This window comes from Apodemus sylvaticus, chromosome 13 (genome assembly GCF_947179515.1).
Source record: "Apodemus sylvaticus chromosome 13, mApoSyl1.1, whole genome shotgun sequence".
Lineage (NCBI taxonomy): Eukaryota > Metazoa > Chordata > Mammalia > Rodentia > Muridae > Apodemus > Apodemus sylvaticus.
The window spans coordinates 6,840,836-6,866,252 of NC_067484.1; the positions used below are offsets into that span (position 1 = coordinate 6,840,836).

The 25,417-nt window shown below is 38.7% G+C and overlaps 1 protein-coding gene across 1 annotated transcript in view; it reads right to left on the minus strand.

Annotated features, from left to right (window-relative positions):
* Rttn (rotatin) overlaps nt 1-25,417 on the minus strand; it is a 234,439-nt gene that overhangs the window by 144,458 nt on the left and 64,564 nt on the right. The window contains exons 17-20 of the mRNA XM_052155468.1: nt 22,265-22,404; nt 18,900-19,071; nt 16,556-16,655; nt 6,621-6,709 (exon numbers count right to left, since the gene is read on the minus strand). Of these exons, the coding sequence (XP_052011428.1) occupies nt 6,621-6,709; nt 16,556-16,655; nt 18,900-19,071; nt 22,265-22,404 (501 nt within the window). The remainder of the gene's footprint in view (nt 1-6,620; nt 6,710-16,555; nt 16,656-18,899; nt 19,072-22,264; nt 22,405-25,417) is intronic.

The window sequence follows — 25,417 nt, forward strand, 5'->3', positions numbered from 1 at the left end:
AGCTCACACAAGGTTGCTGAGATAGGCCTACAGGCACAGATTCAGGAGGGGCAAGCTCCAGCCAGTGACAGCAGGCCCAACTAACATCAGAGATAACCAGATGGCAAAAGGCAAACATGGGAACATTGTTAACAGAAATCAAGGCAATATGGCACCATCCGAATGCAATTCTCCCACAACAGCAAGTCCTGGATACCCCAACACACTAGGAAAGCAAGATTTGGATTTAAAATCACCGGTTATGATGCAGACGGAGGGCATCATGGAGGGCTTCAAGAAGGATATAAATAACACCCTTAAAGAAATTCAAGAGAACACACGTAAACAGCGAGAAGCCCTTGAAGAACTAAGGAAAAGCACAACAAAACAGGTGAAGGAATTAAACAAAGCCATCCAGGATCTAAAGAAGGAGGTAGAAACAATAACGAAATCACAAAGGGAGACAAATCAGGACAGGGAAAACCTAGGAAAGAAGTCAGGAATCATGGATCCAAGAATCAACAACAGAATACAAGAGATGGAAGAGAGAATCTCAAATGAAGAAAATACCATAGAAAGCATTGAAAAAATAGTCAAGGAAAATGAAAAATGCAAAAAGCTCCTAACCCAAAATATCCAGGAAATCCAGGACAAAATGAGAAGACAAAAACCTAAGAATTATAGGCGTAGAAGAGAGTGAAGATCTCCAACTGAAAGGGCCAGGAAATGTCTTCAACAAAATTATAGAAGAAAACTTCCCTAACCTAAAGAAGGAGATGCCCATGACATACCAGAAGCCTACAGAACTCCAAATAGATTTGACCAGAAAAGAAACTCAGCCCATCATGTAATAATTAAAACACCAAATGTACTAAATAAAGAAAGAATATTAAAAGCAATAAGGGGAAAAAGGTCAAATAATATTCAAAGGTAGACCTATCAGAATTACACCGGATTTCTCATTAGAGATTATGAAAGACAGAAGAGCCTGGGCAGACATCATGCAGACCCTAAAGGAACACAAATGCCAACCCAAACTGCTATATCCAGCAAATCTCTCAATTACCATAAATAGAGAAACCAAGGTTTTTCATGACAAGAACAAATTCACACAGTATCTTTCCACTAACCCAGCTCTTCAAAGGATAATGAATGGAAAACACCAACAAGGGGAGGGAAACTATACACAAGAAAAAGCAAGAAAGTAATCTCCTTTCAACAAACCCAAAAGAAGATAACTACACAAACATAAAAATTACATCAAAAACAGCAGGAAGCAACAATCACTATTCCTTAATATCTCTTAACATCAATAGACACAATTCCCCAAAAATAAACACAAAGACTAACAGACTGCATTTGTAAACAAGACCCAACATTTTGCTGCATCCAGGAAACGCATCTCAGTGTCAAAGACAAACACTACCTAAGAGTAAAAGGCTGGAAAACAGTACGCCAAGCAAATGGTCCCAGGAAAAAAGCCAGAGTGGCCATTCTAATATCAGATAAAATAGACTTTCAACCAAAAGTCATCAAAAAAGATACAGAAGGCCACTTTATACTCATCAAAGGAAAAATCTACTGGGAAGAACTCTCAATTTTGAACATTTATGGCACCTGCATTCCTAAAGGAAACCTTACTGAAGTTTAAAGAAAACATCGTACCCAACCTGCATTCGTAAAGGAAACCTTACTAAAGTTTAAAGCATACATCACACCCAACACAATAATTGTGGGGGACTTAAACACCCCACTCTCTTCAATGGACAGATGAGGGAAACACAAACTAAACAGAGTCACAGTGAAACTAACAGAAGTTTTGGACCAAATGAACTTCATAGATATCTATAGAACATTTCATCCTAAATCAAAAGGATATACCTTCTTCTCAGCACCTCATGGTAACTTCTCCAAAATTGACCATATAATTGGTCACAAAACAGACCTCAACAAATATAAGACAATCAAACTAATTCCATTCCTCCTATCAGATCATTTTGGAATAAGGGTCGACTTCAATAGCAACAAAAACAACAACAACAACAAAAAAAAAAAAACCCACATACACATGGAAGCTGAACAGTTCTCTATTCAATGATACCTTGGTCAAGAAGAAATAAGGAAAGAAATTAAATACTTTTTAGAACTTAATGAAAATGAAAGCACAACATACCCAAGTTTATGGGACGCAATGAAAGCAGTGCTAAGAGGAAAACTCATAGCTCTGAGTGACTACAAAAGAAGCTGGAGAGACCATACACTAGCAGATTAACAGAATACCTGAAAGCTTTAGAACAAAAAGAAGCTCATACACCCAAGAGGAGTAGAAGCCAGGAAATCATGAAACTCAGGGCTAAAATCAACCAAGTTGAAACAAAAAGAACTATACAAACAATCAACAAAGCAGGAGCTGGTTCTTTGAGAAAATCAACAAGATAGATAAACTTTTAGCCAGACTAACCAGAGGGCACAGACACAGTACCCAAATTAACAAAATCAGAAATGAAAAGGGTGATATAACAACAGAAACTGAAGAAATCCAAAAAATTACCATATCCTACTATAAAAGCCTATACTCAAGAAAACTGGAAAATCTAGATGAAATGGACAATTACCTAGAGAGATACCAACTACCAAAATTTAATCAGGATCAGATAAACCATCTAAACAGACCCATAACCCCTAAAGAAATAGAAGTGGTCATTGACAGTCTCCCAACCAAAAAAAGCAGAGGACCAGATGGCTTTAGTGCAGAATTCTATCAGACATTCAAAGGAGACCTAATGCCAATACTCTTCAAACTATTCCACAAAATAGAAACAGAAGAAACATTACCCAATTGTTATATGAAGCCGCAATTGTGCTGATACCAAAACCACACAAAGATCCAACAAAAACAGAAAACCAATTCCCCTTATGAATATTCATGCGAAGAGCCTCAATAAAATTATTGCCAACCGAATACAAGAACACATCAAAACAATCATTCACCATGATCAAGTAGGCTTCATCCCAGGGATGCAGGGATGGTTCAATATACAGAAATCCATCAATGTAATCCAATACATAAACAAACTCAAAGAAAAAAGCCACATGGTGATTTCATTAGATGCTGAAAAAGCATTTGACAAAATTCAGCATTCTTTCATGTTAAAAGTCTTGGAAAGAACCGGAATTCAAGCCCCTTCCTAAGCATAATAAAAGCAATATACAGCAAACCAGTAGCCAGCATCTAACTAAATGGAGAGATACTTGAAGCAACCCCACTAAAATCAGGGATTAGACAAGGCTGCCCTCTCTCTCCATATTTATTCAATATACTACTTGAAGATCTAGCTAGAGCAATTAGACAACACAAGGAGGTCAAAGGGATACAAATTGGAAAGGAAGTAGTCAAACTCTCACTATTTGCAGATGATATGATAGTATATTTAAGTGACCAAAAAAAACTCCACCAGAGAACTCCTACAGCTGATAAACAACTTCAGCAAGGTGGCTGGTTATAAAATTAACCCAAGCAAATCAGTAGCCTTCCTATACTCAAAGGATAAACAGGTGGAGAAAGAAATTAGGGAAATGACACCCTACACAATAGCCACAAACAATATAAAGTATCTTGGTGTGATTCAAACCAAACAAGTGAAAGGTCTGTATGACAGGAACATGTCTATGAAGAAAGAAATCGAAGAAGACCTCAGAAGATGGAAAAAATCTTCCTTGCTCTTGGATTGGTAGGTTTAATATAGTAAAAGGGGCCAACTTGCAAAAAGCAATTCTGCAGATTCAATGCAATCCCCATCAAAATCCCAACTCAATTCTTCATAGACTTCGAAAGAGCAATTCTCAAATCCATCTGGAATAACAAAAAACCCAGGATAGCTAAAACTATTCTCAACTGTAAAAGAACTTCTGGGGCAATCAGTATCCCTGACCTCAAGCAGTACTACAGAGCAATTGTGTTAAAAACTGCATGGTATTAGTACAGTGACAGACAAGTAGATCAATAGAATAGAATTGAAGATCCGGAAATGAACCCACAGAATTATGGTCACTTGATCTTCGATAAAGTAGGTGAAAGCATCCAGTGGAAAAAAAGATAGCCTTTTCAACAAATGGTGATGGTTCAACTGGAGGTCAGCATGCAGAAGAATGTGAATTGATCCATCTTTATCTCCTTGTACTAAGCTCACCTCCAAGTGGATCAAGGACCTCCACGTAAAAGCAGACACACTGAAACTAATAGAAAAGAAACTGGGGAAGACCCTTGAGGACATGGGCACAGGGGAAAAGTTCCTCAACTCAACACCAATAGCTTATGCTCTAATATCAAGAACTGACAAATGGGACCTCATAAAACTACAAAGTTTCTGTAAGGCAAAGGACACTGTCAAAAGGACAAAATGGCAACCCACAGTTTGGGAAACGAACTTTACCAACACTACATGCGACAGAGGACTTATATCCAAGATATACAAAGAACTCAAGAAGGTAGACTCCAGAGAGCCAAACATTCCCCTTAAAAATGGGGTACAGAGCTAAACAAAGAATTTTCACCTGAGGAATACGGAATGGCTGAGAAGCACCTAAAGAAATGTTCAACATCCTTAGTCATCAGGGAAATGCAAATCAAAACAACCCTGAGATTTCACCTCACACCACTCAGAATGGCTAACATCAAAATGTCAAGAGAAAACAGGTGCTGGCGAGGATGTGGAGAAAGAGGAACACTCCTCCACTGCTGGTCCGGTTTCAAGCTGGTACTACCACTGTGGAAGTCAGCCTGGCAGTTCCTCAGAAAACTGGGAATGATACTTCCAGAGGACCCCACTATACCACTCCTGGGCATATACCCAGAGGATTCCCCAGCATGTAATAAGGAAACATGCTCCACTATGTTCATAGCAGCCCTATTTATAATAGCCAGAAGCTGGAAAGAACCCAAATGTCCCTCAACGGAGGAATGGATACAGAAAATGTGGTATATATATATATATATATATATATATATATATATATATATATATACATATACACACACATATATATATACACACACACAATGGAGTACTATTCAGTCATTAGAAACAATGAATTCATGAAATTCTTAGACAAATGGATGGAACTGGAGAACATCATCCTAAGTGAAGTAAGCCAGTCTCAACACTCATGGTATGCACTCATTGATAAATGGATATTAGCCTAGAAGCCTGGAATACCCAAGACACAATGCACATATCAAATGATACCCAAGAAGAAGGAAGGGGTGGCCCCTAGTCCTGGAAAAGCTCAGTGCAGCAGTGTCGGTGAATACCAGGACAGGGAAGTGGGAAGGGATGGATTGGGGAACAGGGGGAGGGGAAAGGGCTTATAGGACTTTTGGGGAGAGGGGATCCAGGAAAGGGAAAATCACTTGATATGTAAATAAAGAATATATGGAATAAAATAAAATAAAAGTCACTCCTGTAGAAAAAAGAAAAAAAAAAAAAAAAGAAAATTGAACACTTGCTGATAAGTGAATATTAGCCCAAAACCTTGGAACACCCAAGATACAACTCACAGACCACATGAAGCTCAAGAAGAAGGAAGTGTTGATACTTTGATCCTTATTGGAAAGTAAATCAAAATACCCATAGCTCATAGCCAACAAGTAGAATGAACATAGGGTCCCCAATGGAGCAGCTAGAAAAAGGACCCAAGGAGCTGAAGAGGTTTGGAGACCTGCAGGCAGAACAACAATATGTACCACCCAGTATCCCCAGAGCTCTCAGAGGCTAAACCACCAACGAAAGAGTACACATGTAGGGACCCATGTCTCCATCTACATATGTAGCAGAAGATGACCATTTTAGACATCAGTGAAAGGAGAGACCATGGGTGCTATGAAGGCTGGATTCCCCCAAATCAGGGAATGCAAGTCAGGAAATTGGGGGGAAGAGGGGGGACCATAGGGAAGGGAGATAGGATAGGGGCTTTACAGAAGGGTAATGCAGAAAAGAGACACCATTTGAAATGTAAATAAGGCAAATATATAATAAAAAATTCTTTAAAAAGTAAAAAATAAATAAAACTAAGCTTAGTTCTCCTTTACAAAGCTTTATTTTTAGAAATAAAAACATTAAAAAGAAAATGAATGGATATCCCTTTTGAGACTAAAAATCCAAGTATTCTCTCTAAATTCAGTTTCAAACCAATTAAATCAACCTATTGGGCTGGAGACAAGACATGACACAGTGGGGAAATTACTTGCTTTGCAAGCAGAAGGACCTAGATAAGATCTCAAGCATCAATGGACAATCTCGGTATAATAAACCAGAATTTGATGGGTGAAGACAGATGGATTCTGGGGACTCCTAACCAGCTAGCCCCACAAAAACCCTGAGTTAATTACAGGTTCAATGAAAAAAACCTGTCTCAAAAAATAATTTGAAGAGGGAAAGAAGAAGATATACAGTTTCACTTTCTGGCCTCCACACATCTATGCACAGGCAAGTACACCTGCATGCATATATGAATGCACCATACAACACACACACAGAAACATACACATACACCTGTACACCACACCCACAAAGGCATGCAGAAATAACCTTTCTTTACAAAAGAGTCAGCCTGTAAGAAATGTCGAAATTTTATTGTCTTACCTTGCCATCTTGACCCACGAACTCATTTAAATATCCAATAATCTTCTCAATTAAGGATAATTTTTTCACCACTGTATGCATTTTAATATCTAAAGGCAAAACAATATTAAAAATTGAATAAGTATTTTGTAGTTTTAAAAACATTTTGAAATATATTAGACAGTTATGCACACAAATTTCTAGCTACTAAAAATAGGGTATACCTAAGGCTGAAATTAGGAAACAAAGAATTTTTATGAATCTGTACACTGTGAAAACATGTAAGTTACAAGCAAATCTGGCATCTATTCCCATGATGGAGGCAGAGGGAGAGAGGTAAATGGTGGGAAAGAGGAGGGGAAGAGGAATGGGGTTTGGGAAGCAAAATCAGGTGTGCAAAGAGACCCAGAGGGCCATGAAAATGAATGGAAATCTACAGCTGCCAGGGGTGGGGGCTGGGGGGAATCTTTAGCAAGCCCCAGAGACCTAAGATGGGGGAGGCTCCCAGGAGTCGGTGCAGGTGACCTTAGCCAGGATGCCTAGCAGTGGGAACACAGAGCCAGAAGAGCCACCTCTTGCAACCAGGCAGCAGAAGTGCAGCTCAGTCTCCATGTATGTCTCCCAACAACTGGAGCACTTGGGGGACAGAGAGGGGTGTTATCCCTAAAGCTAAAGCCTGGCTGAGGTATCCATTCCAACAGGGCTGCCTTGTCTGGCAGACAGTGAGAGAGGATGCTACTACTCTAGCAAAGACTTGATGCGCCAAGGGGGAGGGGAACCCAGCAGGGCCCCACTCTCTAAGAAGAGAATGGGAGAGAGACAGGGAAAGGTCTCTGTGAGAGATAGACTGGGCAGTGCTTGATGTTAATATATAAATGTATAAATAAATAAGCTTGTAAAAATTAAATTAAAAAATAAAACTATAAAAACTAACAAAGTATCCTTCTGGTTCCCATTGTGCCTGGAACTGGTCCTGTACCACATCTCTCCATACTCAAATACCACCAGGAGAGAGCTGGTCTCCCAGGAGTACTGACACACCTGAGAGCACAGGTGAGACCACCACTTCTGCCCAAATTCCTGGCCCAAGAAGGACCCACACAGAGCCTTCAAGACATAGGAACCAAGGAACAGGATTCTCTGGTTTCCGTCTGCATCCCGGAGTGGACACTGTGCCACATGGCTCAAATCCAGCCAGAAGAGAACTGGCCTCCTAGGAGTGCTGACAGGAGGGACAGCCACAATCAGAGAAAGCAAGACCAGCTAACACCACAGACAAACAGATGTCGAAAGGCAAGTGCAAGAATAAAAGCAACAGAAATCAAGGCTACTTGGCATCATCAGAACCCAGTTCTCCAACCACAGCAAGTTATGGTGGTTTCACCAACACACCAGAAAAGCAAAATTCTTATTTAAAATCACATCTCATGATGATGACTGAGGACATTAAGAAGGACTTAAATAACTCCCTTAGAGAAATACAGGAGAACACAGGTAAACAGCTAGAAGCCCTTAAAGAGGAAACACAAAAATCCCTTAAAGAAGTTCAGGAAAAAACAACCAAACAAGTGAAGGAATTTAACAAAACCATAGAAACAATAAAGAAATCACAAAGGGAGACAACCCTGGAGATAGAGAACCTAGGAAAGAGATCAGGAGTCATAGAGGCAAGCACCACCAACAGAATACAAGAGATAGAAGAGGGAATATCAGGTGCAGAAGATACCATAGAACACATGGATACAACAGTCAAAGAAACACAACTGGAGAATCTGGAGGAAATGGACATTTTCTTAGACAGATACCAAATACCAAAATTAAACCAGGATCAAATAGACCATCTAAACAGACCCATAAGCCCTAAAGAAATAGAAGGGGTCATAGATAGACTTCCGACCAAAAAACACAGGACCAGATGGTTTCAGTGCAGAATTCTATCAGACCTTCAAAGAAGACCTAACCCCAATACTCTTCAAACTATTCCACCAAATAGAAACAGAAGGAACACTACCCAACTCATTCTACGAAGTCACTATTACGCTGATACCAAAACCACACAAAGATCCAACTAAGAAAGAGAATTTCAGGCCAATTTCCCTTATGAATATCGATGCAAAAATACTCAATAAAGTTCTTGACAACCAAATCCAAGAACACCAAAATGATCATCCACCATGATCAAGTAGGCTTCATCCCAGGGACGCAGGGGTGGTTCAATATAAGGAAATCCATAAATGCTATCCACTACATAAACAATCTCAAAGAAAAAAAAACACATGATCATTTCATTAGATGCTGAAAAGGCATTTGACAAAATTCAGCATCCTTTCATGCTAAAAGTCTTGGAAAGAACAGGAATTCAAGGCCCATATCTAAACATAGTAAAAGCAATATACAGCAAACTGGTAGCCAACATCAAACTAAAGAGAGAGAAACTTGAAGCAATCTGACTAAAATCAGGGACTAGACAAGGCTGCCCCCTCTCTCCATATCTTTTCAATATAGTTTTTGAAGTCCTAGCTAGAGCAATTAGACAACATAAGGAGGTCAAAGGGATACAAATTGCAAAGGAAGAAGTCAAACTATCACTATTTGCAGATGATATGATAGTATACTTAAATGACCCAAAAAACTCTACTAGAGAACTCCTACAGCTGATAAACAACTTCAGCAAAGTGGCTAGCTACAAAATCAACGCAAGCAAATCAATAGCCTTTACATACTCAAAGGATAAGCAGACTGAGAAAGAAATTAGGCAAATGACACCCTTCACAATAGCCACAAACAGCATAAAGTATCTTGGGGTGACTCTAACCAAACAAGTGAAAGACCTATATGACAAGAATTTCAGATCTCTGAAGAAGGAAATCGAAGAAGATCTCAGAAAATGGAAAAATCTTCCATGCTCATGGATTGGCAGGATTAATATAGTTAAAATGGCCATCTTGCCAAAGGCAATCTACAGATTCAATGCTATCCTCATAAAAATCCCAAACCAGTTCTTCATAGAGCTAGAAAGAGCAATTCTCAAATTCATCTGGAATAACAAAAAATCCAGGATGCCTAAAACTATTCTCAACAGTAAAAGAACATCAGGGGGATTCAGTATCCCAGACCTCAAACTTTACCACAGGGCAATAGTGATAAAAACTGCATGGTATTGGTACAATGTCAGGCAAGCGGATCAATGGAATAGGATTGAAGACCCAGAAATGAACCCACACACCTATGGTCACTTGATCTTCGACAAAGGAGGTGAAAACATCCAGTGGAAAAAAGATAGTCTTTTCAACAAATGGTACTGGTTCAATTGGAGGTCAGCATGCAGAAGAATGCGAATTGATCCATTCTTATCTCCTTGTACTAAGCTAAACTCCAAATGGATCAAGGACCTCCACATAAAACCTGACACACTGAAACTAATAGAAAAGAAACTGGGGAAGACACTTGAGGACATGGGCACAGGGGGAAAGTTCCTGAATAGAACACCAATGGCTTACGCTCTAAGATCAAGAATTGTTAAATGGGACCTCATAAACTACAAAGTTTCTGTAAGGCCAAGGACACTGTCAAAATGACAAAACGTCAACCAACAGATTGGGAAAGGATCTTCACCAATCCTAAATCCGACAGAGGGCTAATATCTAATATATACAAAGAACTCAAGAAGGTAGAACCCAGAGAACCAAATAACCCCATTAAAACATGGAGTACAGAGCCAAACAAAGAATTTTTACATGAAGAACTTTGGAGGGCTGAGAAATACCTTAAGAAATGTTCAACATCATTAATCATTAGGGAAATGCAAATCAAAACAACCCTGAGATTTCACCTCACACCAGTCAGAATGGCTAAGGTCAAAAACTCAGGAGACAGCAGGTGTTGGCGAGGATGTGGAGAAAGAGGAACACTCCTCCACTGCTGGTGGGATTGCAAGATGGTACAACCACTTTGGAAATCAGTCTGGCAGTTCCTCAGAAAACTGGGCATGACACTTTCAGAGGACCCTGCTATACCACTCCTGGGCATATACCCAGAGGATTCTTCAGCATGCATTAAGGACACATGCTCCACTATGTTCATAGCAGCCCTATTTGTAGTAGCCAGAAGCTGGAAAGAAGCCAGGTATCCCTCAACGGAGGAATAGATACAAAAAAAAACGTGGTACATATACACAATGGAGTACTATTCAGCCATTAGAAACAATGAATTCATGAAATTCTTAGACAAATGGATGGAGCTGGAGAACATCATACTAAGTGAGGTAACCTTGTCTCAAAAGATCAATCATGGTATGCACTCAATGGTAAGTGGATATTAGCCTAGAAACTTTGAATACCTAAGACATAATCCACATATTAAATGAGGTCCAAAAAGAATGGAGGAGTGGCCCCTGGTTGTGGAAAGACTCAGTGCAACAGTATAGGGGAATACCAGAACAGGGAAGTGGGAAGGGGTAGATGGAGGAACAGGGGGAGGGAAGGGGGCTTATGGGAGTGGGGACCCAGAAAAGGGGAAATCATTTGAAATGTAAATAAAAAATACATCAATAAAGAAAAAATTAATAAAAAAAAAAAGAAAATGCAAAATGCAGAAAGTTCCTAATCTAAAACATCCAGGAAATACAGGAAACAAGGAGAAGACCAAACCTAAGGATAATAGACATAGAAGAGAGTGAAGATTCCCAACTTAAAGGGCCAGCAAATATATTCAACAAAATTATACAAGAAAACTTCCCTAAAGAAAGAGGTGCCCATGAACATACAAGAAGCCTACAGAACTCCAAAAAGAATAGATCAGAAAAGAAATTCCACCTGTCACTCAACAGTCAAACCACCACATGCACAAAAGAAAAGAAAGAATATTAAAAGGAATAAGGGAGAAAAGTCAAATAACATACAAATGCAGACCTATCAGAAATACACCAGACTTCTCGCCAGAGACTATGAAAGCCAGATGATCCTGGGCAGATCTCATACATACCATAAGAGAACACAAATGCCAACCCAGGCCACTCTGCCCAACAAAACTCTCAATTACCATAGATGGAGAAATCAAGATATTGCATGACAAAAAACAAATTTACACAATATCTCTCCACAAATTTAGCCCTACAAAGGATAATGGGTGGAAAACTCCAAAACAAGGAGGGAAACTATACCCAAGTAAAAGCAAGAAAGTAATCTTCTTTCAACAAATTCAAAAGAAGATAGCCAAAAAAACATAATTCCACCTCTAACAACAAAAATAACAGGAAGCAACAAATACTTTTCCTTAATATCTCTTAACATCAATGGACTCAATTCCCCAATAAAAAGACATAGACTAACAGACTGGATATATAAATAGAACCAATATTTTTGCTGCATACAGGAAACAGACCTCAGTTACAAAGACAAACACTACGTCAGAGTAAAAGGCTGGAAAACAATTTTCCAAGTAAATGGCCCCAAGAACATTTGAACATTGGAATACGACTCAACTATTAAAAACAATGACTTCATGAAATTCAAAGCAAATGGGCGGATCTAAAAAATATCATCCTGAGTGAGGTAACTCATCACAAAAGAACACACAAGGTAAATACTCACTGATAAGTGGATATTAGGTAAAGAACTTGGAATACCCGCGATACAACTCACAGACCACATGAAGCTCAAGAGGAAGGAAAACCAAGGAGTGGATGCTTCAGCACTACTTAGAAGGAGGATTATACAATATAATCAAGGGAAGCAGAGGGTTGGAGGAACTTAGGAGCAAGAGAGGAGGGGGAGAGGAAAAAGAGGGTCAGAATCAGGTATGGGCGGAGATGGAGGAAATTGAACAGAGGAAGCAATGGGGAATGGGGAAGTGGGGGTACCAGAAAGTCCCAGATGCCAGGAAAGCAAGAGCCTCCCAGGACCCCACAGGGATGACATTAGCTAAAATATCCCACAAGGGGAGGGAGAACCTATTGAGACTCTATCCAGAGGTGAGGCAGGGCCCCCAGTTGAGGGATGGGACCACCTACCCATCTCCAAAACTTAAACCCAAAATTGCTTCCAAAGAAATACAGGGACAAAGAGTGGAAGAGAGACTGAAAGAAAGGCCATTCAGAGACTTCCCCACCTGGGGATCCATCCCACATACAGACACCAAACCCCAGACACTCTTACTGATGCCAAGAAATGCTTGCTGACAGGAGCCTGATACAGCTGTCTCCTGAGAGGCTCTTCCAGATCCTGACCAATCCACACAGATGCTCTGCTGGAAGCCAACCATCGGACTGAGCACAATGGAGGAGTTAGGGGAGGGCTGAAGGAGCTGAAGGAGCCTTATCTGGCATCAAGGGGAGGGGAAGCCCTTGGTCCTGTGAAAGCTTGAGGCCCAGTGTAGAGGAATGCCAGGCCTGTGAAGCAGGAGTGGGTGAGTGGGTGGGGGAGCACCCTCACAGAAGCAGGATAGAGGGTGATAGGATAGCAGATTTGCAGAGGGAAAACCAGAAAAGGGGATGACATTTGAAATGTAAACAAATAAAATATCCAATTTAAGAAAAACTAAACAACCCTAAAAATTATGTTAGATACTAGGTAGAACTAGAACTTTAAGAATGCAAATTAATTATTTTAATTCTACATGGTAAATTTTTTCTCTATATTTTTTCATTTCTTCTCTTTCCCAAATAATTTATTTCAAAATAGTTAGAATTCTCCACAAACTAACAAATAGATATAGGCTGAACATGAACATCAGTCTATTAGTAAATGATTTTCATTCTCAAGTTATTAATAGGAAAAAAGAAACTTTTAATGTATATATATTTCTGAAAAAATTGTAAGCATATATTCAAATATTAGAATGCACAGAAAAATTTTAAGAATTTTGTACACACACAGACACAGATACACACACACAGATGTTACTAGAGCCAGAAAGGCTAGACTTGTTACAAGTATTGGCAAATAATTTACATGCAAATTTTCTCCTCTATTATCACTAATAAAATCACAGATATCTTCATACTATAAGTATCATTATAACTAGCTTTATTGCTAGTCTTTAAAAAGTGAATATCCAGTAACCACAGTATAAGGTATTTTCAAACTCTCCTTTCGAAATGTTAATAATATTGAGGTAATATCCTTTAAAAAGTTCTTCAATTTTTAGCCAAAATTCTCCATTCATTCATGCATCTAGAAGCAGGGCTACAGGCAAGCTAGGCTTTGCCAAGCAAAGCTCATCCTTTGGCTAGGGATGACCTTGAACTCCTGGTCCTCAGGTCTCCAAGATCTAAGAACTGGGATAACAGGTGTGTACCACCATACAGGGTCCTTTCCAGATATTTGAGGTAAGGTCTCTTTATACCCAGGCTGGTTACAGAATCATTCTGCCTCAGCCTTCTGAGACTTGTGATAATGGGTGTCATGCCAAGCTTCCACATTTTTAGAGTCTATTTTCTGCAGTCTATATTACTGTCATTAAAACCACAGACAGGACACTGAACAGGGCTACAAGAAACACAGAACAATGTCCTAGTTAGTGTGACTATTGCCATGATAAAACATCATGAACAAAAGCAAGTTGGGGAGGAGACGCCTTATTTGGCTTATACTTGTACATTGCAGTTCACCACTGAAGGAAGCCAGGACAGGAATTCAAACAGGATAGGAACCTGGAGGCAAGAGTTGACTATGGAGGGGCACTGCTTTCTCCATTGCTCCTCGCAGCTTGTTCAGTCTGTTTTCTCACAGAATGCAGGACCATCAGCCAAGAGATGGCACTCCTTACAGTGGGCTGGGCCTCCACATATCAACCATTAACTAAGAAAGTGTCCTACAGCCAGATCATATGGAGGCATTTTCTCAATTGAGGTTCCTTCTTCTAAAATGACTTTAGCTTGTGTCAAACTGACATAAAACTAATCAGCGCATGCAATGTATCTCCAAGATGATGATTTCTTTCTTTTATTATATATTTTTATTTTCTATATTCTTTGTTTACAGCCCAAATGATTTCCCCTTTCCCAGTTCCCCCCTCCCCATATGTCTGGAAAATATCATCCTAAGTGAGGTAACTCAATCACAAAAGAATACACAGGGAATGCAGTCACTGATAAGTGGACATTAATTAGCCCAGAAGCTCTGAATACCCAAGGCACAATTAATATAACAAATGACTCCCATGGAGAAGATGATGATTTCTTATCTTTTGGCTATACACCCAATGACAAGCTAGCTAGATACTATAGCAGTCCAGTATTGAAGGCTTTGAGGAGTCTGCATACTGTTTTCCATAATGGATTTACTACCCTAATCCTTATCAGTAGCATAAAAGTTAAGAATTTGAGCTCTGGTTTTGCTCTACCTTGACAGTAGGTGGGTTTTTATGCTTTTTGTTTGTTTGTTTTATTTTTTTCTTTTTGATAGCAGACATTCTACCTAGTATGTGGTTTTGATTTAGAGTACTATAATAATTAGTGGTGGGAAACATGCTTTCCTATACCCGTGGCCACCTACATGCCTTCATTTATAAAGTGTTTACTTGGATATTTAGACAATATTTTAGCTGGATTATGTCTCAATCAAGAAAATAAAAAAAAGAAATAAAAAAAAAGAAACATGCTGGTTATGTATTTTCAAACTATACTCTCATGCCAGGGTCCAATAATCTCAGGATAACTGTGGAATACTTACCATATGTCTTTTCAGTATAGAAATGAATACTAGCTTTTTTTTCAGAAACATTAAAGTACATATCAAAGATGAGGAAAAATTAAATACTAACAAAGACTGGAAGCCTATACAATAGTAATAGTACAAACAAAGCAAACAGCAGAGTTTTCTACTTTATTTTTAAGCCACACTCATACTTTTTTTAAACAATAAGCCATACTTGCGCACAATTACAATGCACATTTTTTATTTTATTTTACGTGTATGGGTGTTTTGTTTGAATATATATTTGTATACCAACTACACGTTGTATACCAACAATCAGGGCTCTGAGAACACAAAAGGCATTAGATCCCCTGGGTCTGGATTTATGGATGGTTGTAAGCCTCTGTATGGGTGATGGGCACCTAATCCAGGTACTCTGCCAGAACAGTAAGTGCTCTGAACCACTGAGTCATCTCTCTAGCCCACAATGATTTCTTTTCAACCTTACCCATATGTACTGTTTGATTTACTTCTCTGAGCAATATCTACAAACCAAAATTACCTTATACCAATAAATTTTAAAAATATATAAAACTTTATACTCATTATTTTATTAATATTTTATAATATATTTCATAATTTGATAATGCTGCCAAATGGCATTCTATAGATCAAAGAAGACTCAGAAGACAGAAAAATTTCCAATGTTCATGCATTGTTACGATTAACACCATGAAAATGGCCATCTTACCAAAAGCAATCTATAGATTCAATGCAATCCCCATTAAGATTCTAAAACAATTCTTTGCAGATGTGAAAAGAGCAATTTTCAACTTCATATGAAAAAACATTGACAATGTCCTTAGCAAGCAAACTTTTTGTGAAGAACTGAGTAGTAAGTATCACATGTAAGGTCTATCAGACATTCTTGAGTTTTAGTTTTAACAATTCCAAACATATAAAAAGGCACTCTTATCTTCAAGGTTAAAAAATGTCAGAGGCAGGGGGCTAGAGAGATGGTTCAGTAGTTAAGAGCACTGACTGCTCTTCCAGATGTCCTGAGTTCAGTTCCCAGCAACCAAATGATGGCTCACAACTATCTGTAATGGGATCTGATGCCCTCTTCCGGTGTGTCTGAAAAGAGCAACGGTGTACTCACATACATAAAATAAATAAATAAATCCTTTAAAAAAATAAGTCAGAGGCTAGAGTTGGCCTATGAACAGACATCTAATAACAAAGACTACTACACAGCAATCTCAAATCCTAGGTCAGCAACAATCACTGTCATAAAACAAAACAAAACAAAACCCTCATTACCTTGCATTATCACAGCTAGTTGCTCTGCAGCTGACTTTCTTAAAACAAGATCAACATCATCTGAGGTAAAGATTTCATACACCTTTTTAACAGTCTCCAACTGAAAATCAAAAAAATATACATTTTCAACTATTTCCAATTCCAATAAAATTTTACAATTCATGACATAAAAACAAAAGCTTGAAGTCAACCTACTTAAATAAACATTTATATGTAAATTTGCAACAATGATGTGTTACTTAATAGAAAAACTTAAAAAGAAACAACTATGATGTTCAAATAAGCTTCTCTTTTTAATGAACATTATTGCTTAAGGTCATAGGCCATTATCTATTAACACCTTGAGAATATCATAGAAAACTTCTAGGTTTCCTAGCATCTCTATGCTATACCAGACTAACATGAGAAAAGCAACTCAGACCCATGACTCAAAAAGATTTTTCTCTCAAAACAGGTGCTGGTGAGGAGATGGAGAAAGAGGAACACTCCTCCACTGCTAGTGGGGTTGCAAGCTGGTACAACCACTCTGGAAATCAGTCTGGCGGTTCCTCAGAAAACTGGGCATGACACTTCCTGAGGACCCCCCTATACCACTCCTCAGCATATACCCAGAGAATTCCCCAGTATGTAATAAAGACTCATGTTCCACTATGTTCATAACAGCCCTATTTATGATAGCCAGAAGCTGGAAAGAACCCAGATGTCCCTCAATGGAGGAATGGATATAGAAAATATGGTATATTTACACTATGGAATACTACTCAGCTATTAAAAACAATGAATTCATAAAATTCTTAGGCAAGTGTGTGGAACTGGAGAATGTCATCCTGAGTGAGACGACCTAGTCACAAAGGAACACACATGGCATGCACTCATTGATACGCGGATATTAATCCAGAAACTCGGAATACCCAAGAAACAATTCACATATCAAATGATGCCCAAGAAGAAGGAGGGAGAGGCCCCTAGTCCTGGAAAGGCTCACCGCAGGGGAATACCAGGACAGGGAAGCAGGAAGGGGGTGATTGGGGAACAAGGGGAAGGAAGAGGGCTTATGGGACTTTTGGGGAGGGGGAATTCAGGAAAGGGGATATCATTTGAAATGTAAATAAAGGATATATTGAATAAAAATAAATAAATAAATAAATAAATAAATAAATAAATAAATAAATAGAAAATACCATGCATAAAAAAACAAAAACAATTTTCTCTCAATCCTGTAAACCACCAGGTGCAAACCTCATGGCCTTCTTCTTTAACCATCTCTGCCATTGGACACAAGTCTAGTAGTTTTAACAATCGGAGACTGGCTTACTTCAAAGCCAGTTTTAACAGTCGGAGATTGACTTACTTCAAAGCCAGAATCTGAGATAGCAAAGGCAGCAATATAAACAGAACAAAAGCAACATTTTTTTTCCTTGCACCCTCTGCTAAATTCTATTCAGTAATGGTTAATCTCAGCTGTCAACTTGACACACCTAGGAATAGGAAACTTCATTTGAGGAATTGCCTCCATCAGATTAGTCTATAGGAAAGTCTATGGAGCATTTTCTTAATCGCTAACTGATGCTTATGGGCCCAGGGCACTGTGAGTGGTATCCTCCTAGGAAGATGGGCCTGAATGTATAAGAAAAAAAAAAAAAAGATCTGAACTTGACCCTGGGAGCCAACTAATAACCAATAGTTATCCATAATTTCTGTTTTTATTTCCTCACTTGGCTTCCCCTGATGATGTACTACTAATCTGTAAGATGAAATAAGCCCTTTCCTCTCTAACACAAAAACACACAGGCAAATCTTATATATTTTAAGAAATTAACTGAAAAAATAAAACACAGGGCTGGAGAAACAATTCAGAGATTAAGAGCATATGCTACTCTTCCGAAGGACCTGAGTTCAAACTCCAGCATCCATTTCAAGTGGCTTACAGACATCTGCAAATCCAGCTCCAAGGAATCCAATGCCTTCAACTGGGCATTGTAGTCATAAGTATATGTACACTCATACTCATAGATTTTTTAATTAGAAAATTAAGTTAAAATTCATCACAAAACTTCTCACTGTATTCAAGTGTAATGTGTTTCAGACACGCCATAAACAACTTACATTTTCAGCACATATAATCAGTTAAAGAAGGTATAATCCCTGCAAGACATAAGGCACTCAAGTGATACCTGCCCAGTAAACAAACACATCCAGAAGCCAGCTCACTACAAACTGCATGAAACTAGCCCCAAATTAGCTATCTCCCTTCGTAAGCACACACATTCTGAAAAGCATCAAATACATGCTATATAAGTATGTCAAATTACCACACAGTAATAAACTCAAAAGTTAAAATTACCTTAATAACTAGTTCTCTTCTGTCATCCAACTTAAGGTCAATAGGTTTTTTCACAATAAACATATTAGTAACTCTGGAGAGAACTCTAGCATCTATGAATGGGCGCTTTTTATCAGCTCCTTCTTCACTGGTAAGATGAAATGCTAAAAGTTTTAATGCTAGTGAACGAACCCTAAAAAGAGAAGGTATTTAAGTTAATATTTTATATTATGTAAATATCTATAAACATGCTTAGAATTATACATAGTTACCATAATAAAGTATGAATATATATACTGCCATTACTAATATCTTCCTGTTTCTACAAAAAAAATTTCACATAGACCTATTTTCATAGAGACAATATTGTTCTATGAAATAACATCAGAAACTCAGAATAATTAATAAGAACAATTGGGTACACTCACAGAGACTAACAAAAGGAACAGCCAACTTCAGGAGGTAAATTGCCACATCAGATCTGTGGCCCCTACTGCCCAAGGATGTAACAGAGGAGCTCTTAAACACCGGAGTTTAAGAGTAGTCCCAGCATCATAGTGATAAAGCCAGTCTAAAAATAACCTGCAAGATGCGGTTTGAAGAATGGTACCCACAGGCTCATATATTTGAATGCATGGCCTACATTTGGTGGAAATGTTTGGGGATTTTTGAAGTTGAACTAAATACATTTTTATATGGTTACAAAGCATATAGGAGCCAGCAAGTAGAATGTGGTGGTTTAAATTAGGATGCCCCCATAGACTAATGAATACTTGGTCTGTAATAGGTGGAACTATTTGGGAAAGATTAGGAAGTGTGGTCTTGTTAGTGGAGTCGTGTCACTGGGAGTGGCATATGCCCCTCACCCCACCCAGCAGCACAGTGGTGGATCACAGGTAAGCTCCCATCTGCTTCTTTAGGGCCACAATTGTCTGTCTACTGCCAGACTCAACACCAAAATTATCATGATCTCTAACCTCTGCAATCATGAATTCCAAATTAAATGCTTTCTTTTTTATAAGTTTCCTCAGTCATGGTGTCCTGTCACACTGATAGAAAAGTACTTAAGAAAGAAGAGAAAGAAAGTAAAGAAAACAAGGTTATACGTTTACCTAATGCTGTTGCCTGTTCCTTTCTTCTAAGGCAAAAATAATCTATGCAAAAGCTGGGCTTTAGGGAGAGTTTCAAAGCCCCACAAAAAGGCCTGAGATGAGAAAAATAAACCATGGTTTTGTGTGTCTTCCTTTCTAACTTGCCATGTTTTTAGGTTTAGTACTGGCTACCAGAATCCAATTATCCTAATATTTATCTAACTTCTCAACTATACTTATATACTTTGTAATGATATAAATTAGTCAGTAGACAGGGTTCTCAACTTCACTAAGTTTATAGAAGGGATAATATAAGATTAATCCAATGAAGAAAATTACTAAGTTAAACTATGCTAAGTTCTTTTTACTCTTACTCAAAGAAAGTTCAAACCTTGCTCATGGATCCTGTTGAGTCTTTGCTTACTAGAGATCTTGGTTCCTATGATGTTTCTTAATCTTTACTGTCAACTTGCCTAGATTTAGAATCACCACAGAAACATCTCTGGCATGTATATGAAGGTGTGTCCAAAACAGGTTTTACTAAGGTGGAAAAGTCCTAAACCTAACCGTGAATGGTACCATCCCATGAGCTATGGATATGGATGGGCTAAAAAGAACCTGAACTAAGCACCAGCATTCTTCTGTCTCTGCCTCCTTTCTGATGTGATCAGCTGCTCCAAGCTCATTATGTCATACCTACCTCCCCCACTGTGCTGGCTGGTTCTGTGTCAACTTGACACAGGCTGGAGTTATCATGGAGAAAGGAGCTTCAGTTGGGGACGTGCCTCCAAGAGATCCAGCTGTGGGGCATTTTCTCACTTAGTGATCAAGGTGGAAGGGCCCCTTGTGGGTGGTACCACCTTTGGGCTGGTGCTCTTGGGTTCTATAAGAGAGCAGGCTGAGCAAGCCAGGGGAAGCAAGCCAGTAAGAAACTTCCCTCCATGGCCTCTGCATCAGCTCCTGCTTCCTGACCTGCTTGAGTTCCAGTCCTGACTTCCTTTAGTGATGAACTGCAATGTGGAAGTGTAAGCTCAATAAACCCTTTCCTCTTCAACTTGCTTCTTGGTCATGATGTTTGTGCAGGAATAGAAACCCTGACTAAGACACCCACTATAAAAAAAAACTGAGACTATAACGTTAAGCTGTGAGGCAAAAAAAGTTGCTTTTGTTAGGTATTCTGTCAGAGCATGAACAAAAATAACTAATACAATCTATCTAAGAGAATAGCAAATATACTTGTATTTTGCCTTGTCAAATACAGGTGCTGGTTAAGAGAAAAAGAGAACAGTGCTAAAACAATAACTATTAGTGCTTCCCAGGGACCACAGCATACTCATAGAAACTAGTCCCTGAGCATTCTATTCATTCACTTAGTGCTTTATTTCCACATACTTCTTTACCATCTAGGGAAAACAAAATTACCTATTCTCAAGAAAATGTCTGTGACAACACAAATGGGTCAAAGACTCAGAGTACATAGGACACAGGTTAAGAGTTCCAGAGGACACAGTCTGATTCCAAACTCAAGCTAGGCAGCTTACAACTGCCTTTAACTCCAGCTCCAAAGGGATCCTGTATCTCTGGACTCCATGGGCACCAACAAACAGATATGTACATGTATATATCCATCATTAAAAAATAAATAAAATATTTTTTAAAGATTTCTCAGGCTAAAAAAATGGCTCAGCAGGTAAGAGCACTTGCTGTTCTTCAGAGGTGTTCACTTACTAGAATCCACATGGTGACTCATAACCATCCTAACTGCAGTACCAAGGGATCTGACAAATACCAGGCACAGATGTGGTACATAGAAATATGTGCAGGCAAAACACCCATACATATAAAATAAAAGTATATAAAAATCTTAAAATAAATTAATTAAATCAATTCTTGAATATTCTTCATCACTACCTGACTTTAAACTTCCTCTCCTCAATGGGGGACAATGTATCCACTGTTAACTATATAAAGGAACAGAGAAGACTTGTGTTCCACTGAGTAAGAGAAAGAAAAAAAAAGATGATATCCACACCAATGATGGTCAAGAAAAGGTCGCCTTTTAGCTTTCACAAGTAACAGCACAAACCAAATGAGATCAAAGCACTCAGGAAAGCAGTCAAGGACTTTACACTGCTCACTTTTATGCATGGATTGGTTCTCCAGGGTAATGACACAGAATCACCTTCCTTCCACTCTTTAGTTCTGTTTCAGATTCATATAATTACTACATTCTCCTAGGATGCTCTCCTAGGATTAATCTTTTTTATTCAAAAGAAAAGATTACATTGTACTCACGAAGGTTTTTTTACTAGCAAAAGTCGTAGCACAGACTTCAGCCGGGTAGTGCAGGGGAGAATGCCTTCTCCTGCCTCAGAACTCACTTTGCTTAGAAGAAGAATGCAGTTGCCCAAAGGATCTTCTGTATCAGCATAGCCCTAAGAAAGAAATTAAGAGAAATTATCATTCAGTTTCATTCATAATAAGTTTTCAACTTGAAAATAATAGTAATTATACAGGAATATCATGCAATTCATTAATTCCTTTCAAGTCAATTGAATAGAAGATTCTCTTTTGAAAATAGTCGACATGCGATTAGAAGCTGAAATAAAGCTAAATTAAAAGTAAAATAAAATTTAAAAGTACATTTTAAGGAAAATATGCTATGTTTGTTTTGCACCTCCATACTTGAGACACTTTAGCCCTCTCCAAACAGAATAAAGCAGGAGTGCTATAGGAACTCCATGTGGAAAACGGCACCAGTGAGCTTCAAGGGCTAAAATCTATATGTCCATTGGAAACACATGACCATTGTGCCGAGAAAGCTGTAGAGTGTCTCCAGTGAATTACAGCTATTTCTTTTACATAATTTTTTACATCAAGTAATACAATGCAATGTAGATAATATAAAAGTGAGAATACAGAATGTTTTTGAAGCTTATTCTTAGATATCCTAAAGGCTTTAACTGTGAACTTGGCACAACTTAAGAGTCAGCAGAGAAGAAAGCCTGAATCAAAGGATCACTTAAATCACATTTGCCTATGTGTATGTCTTTGGGGATTGTCTTGATTATTAACTAACGGTGCTATCCACTGTGGGTAGCACCAGTCCTAGACAGCTGAGCATGACTATGAGCTACACAGAGAGTGAGCCACACAGCAGCAGTCCTACAAGGATTCTGCTTGAGTTCCTGCTCAGACTTCCCTTGATGTTGGGCTGGGACCTGGAAGTGTAAGCCAAAAACCAGGCCCTCCCTTAAGTCACTTTTGGTCATGATGCATGTTATAGCAACAAAATAAAGCTGGGAAGGAAATGTTGAAGGGAAAGATAAGTCAATTTTCTTCATGGCACTACATAAGAAGAGTTTTCCCTCCATTCTGATCCTTTCTTTCAAAAGGCTCAGCTCCGTATTATTCCTTTCTCAGGCAAACCACCTGAACTCTCTCTTTTTTTTTTTTTTTTTTTTTTTTTTTTGGTATATTTTCATCTCTTTTTTTTTCTTTTTTTTTTTAATCGATATATTTTTTATTTACATTTCAAATGATTTCCCCTTTTCTAGACCCCCACTCCCCGCAAGTCACATCAGCCCCCTTTCCTCCCCCTGTTTTCCCACCCAACCCTTCCCATTTCCCTGTTCTGGTTTTGCCCTATACTACTTCACTGAGTCTTTCCAGAAAAGGGGGCCACTCCTCCTTTCTTCTTGTACCTCATTTGATGTGTGGATTATGTTTTGGGTATTCCAGTTTTCTAGGTTAATATCCACTTATCAGTGAGTGCATACCATGATTCACCTTTTGAGTCTGGGTTACCTCACTTAGTATGATGTTCTCCAGCTCCATCCATTTGCCTAAGAATTTCATGAATTCATTGTTTCTAACGGCTGAATAGTACTCCATTGTGTATATATACCACATTTTTTGCATCCAGTCTTCTGTTGAGGGATAACTGGGTTCTTTCCAGCTTCTGGCAATTATAAATAGGGCTGCTATGAACATAGTGGAACATGTATCCTTATTACATGCTGGGGAATCTTCTGGGTATATGCCCAGGAGTGGTATAGCAGGATCTTCTGGAAGTAAGGTGCCCAGTTTTCGGAGGAACTGCCAGACTGATTTCCAGAGTGGTTGTACCAATTTGCAACCCCACCAGCAGTGGAGGAGTGTTCCTCTTTCTCCACATCCTTGCCAACATCTGTTGTCTCCTGAATTTTTAATCTTAGCCATTCTAACTGGTGTAAGGTGAAATCTCAGGGTTGTTTTGATTTGCATTTCCCTAATGACTAATGAAATTGAGCATTTTTTAAGATGCTTCTCAACCATCCGAAGTTCTTCAGGTGAAAATTCTTTGTTTAACTCTGTAATCCATTTTTTAATAGGGTTATTTGGTTTTCTGGAGTCTATCTTCTTGAGTTCTTTATATATATTGGATATTAGCCCTCTATCTGATGTAGGGTTGGTGAAGATCTTTTCCCAATTTGTTGGTTGCTGATTTGTCCTTTTGATGGTGTCCTTCGCCTTACAGAAACTTTGTAATTTTATGAGGTCCCATTTGTCAAATCTTGATCTTAGAGCATAAGCTATTGGTGTTCTGTTCAGGAAATTTCCCCCTGTATCGGTGTCCTCAAGGGTCTTCCCCAGTTTCTTTTCTATTAGCTTCAGAGTGTCTGGCTTTATGTGGAGGTCCTTGATCCATTTGGAGTTGAGCTTAGTACAAGGAGACAAGGATGGATCAATTCCCATTCTTCTGCATGCTGACCTCCAGTTGAACCAGCACCATTTGTTGAAAAGGCTATCTTTTTTCCATTGGATGTTTTCAGCCCCTTTGTCCAGGATCAAGTGGCCATAGGTGTGTGGGTTCATTTCTGGATCTTCAATCCTGTTCCATTAAACCGCCTGCCTGTCACTGTACCAATACCATGCAGTTTTTAACACTATTGCTCTGTAGTATTACTTGAGGTCGGGAATACTGATACCCCCAGTTCTTTTATTGTTGAGAACAGTTTTAGCTATCCTGGGTTTTTTGTTATTCCAGATGAATTTGAGGATTGCTCTTTCTAACTCTGTGAAGAATTGAGTTGGGATTTTGATGGGCATTGCGTTGAATCTGTATACTGCTTTTGGCAAAATGGCCATTTTAACTGTATTAATCCTGCCAATCCATGAGCATGGGAGGTTTTTCCATTTTTTTGAAGTCTTCTTCCATTTCCCTCTTCATAGTCTTGAAGTTCTTGTCATACAGATCTTTCACATGTTTGGTAAGAGTCACCCCAAGGTACTTTATACTGTTTGTGGCTATTGTGAAGGGGGTCATTTCCCTAATTTCTTTCTCAGCCTGCTTATCCTTTGAGTATAGGAAGGCTACTGATTTGCTTGAGTTGATTTTATAACCTGCCACTTTGCTGAAGTTGTTTATCAGCTGTAGGAGTTCTCTAGTGGAGTTTTTCTGGGTCA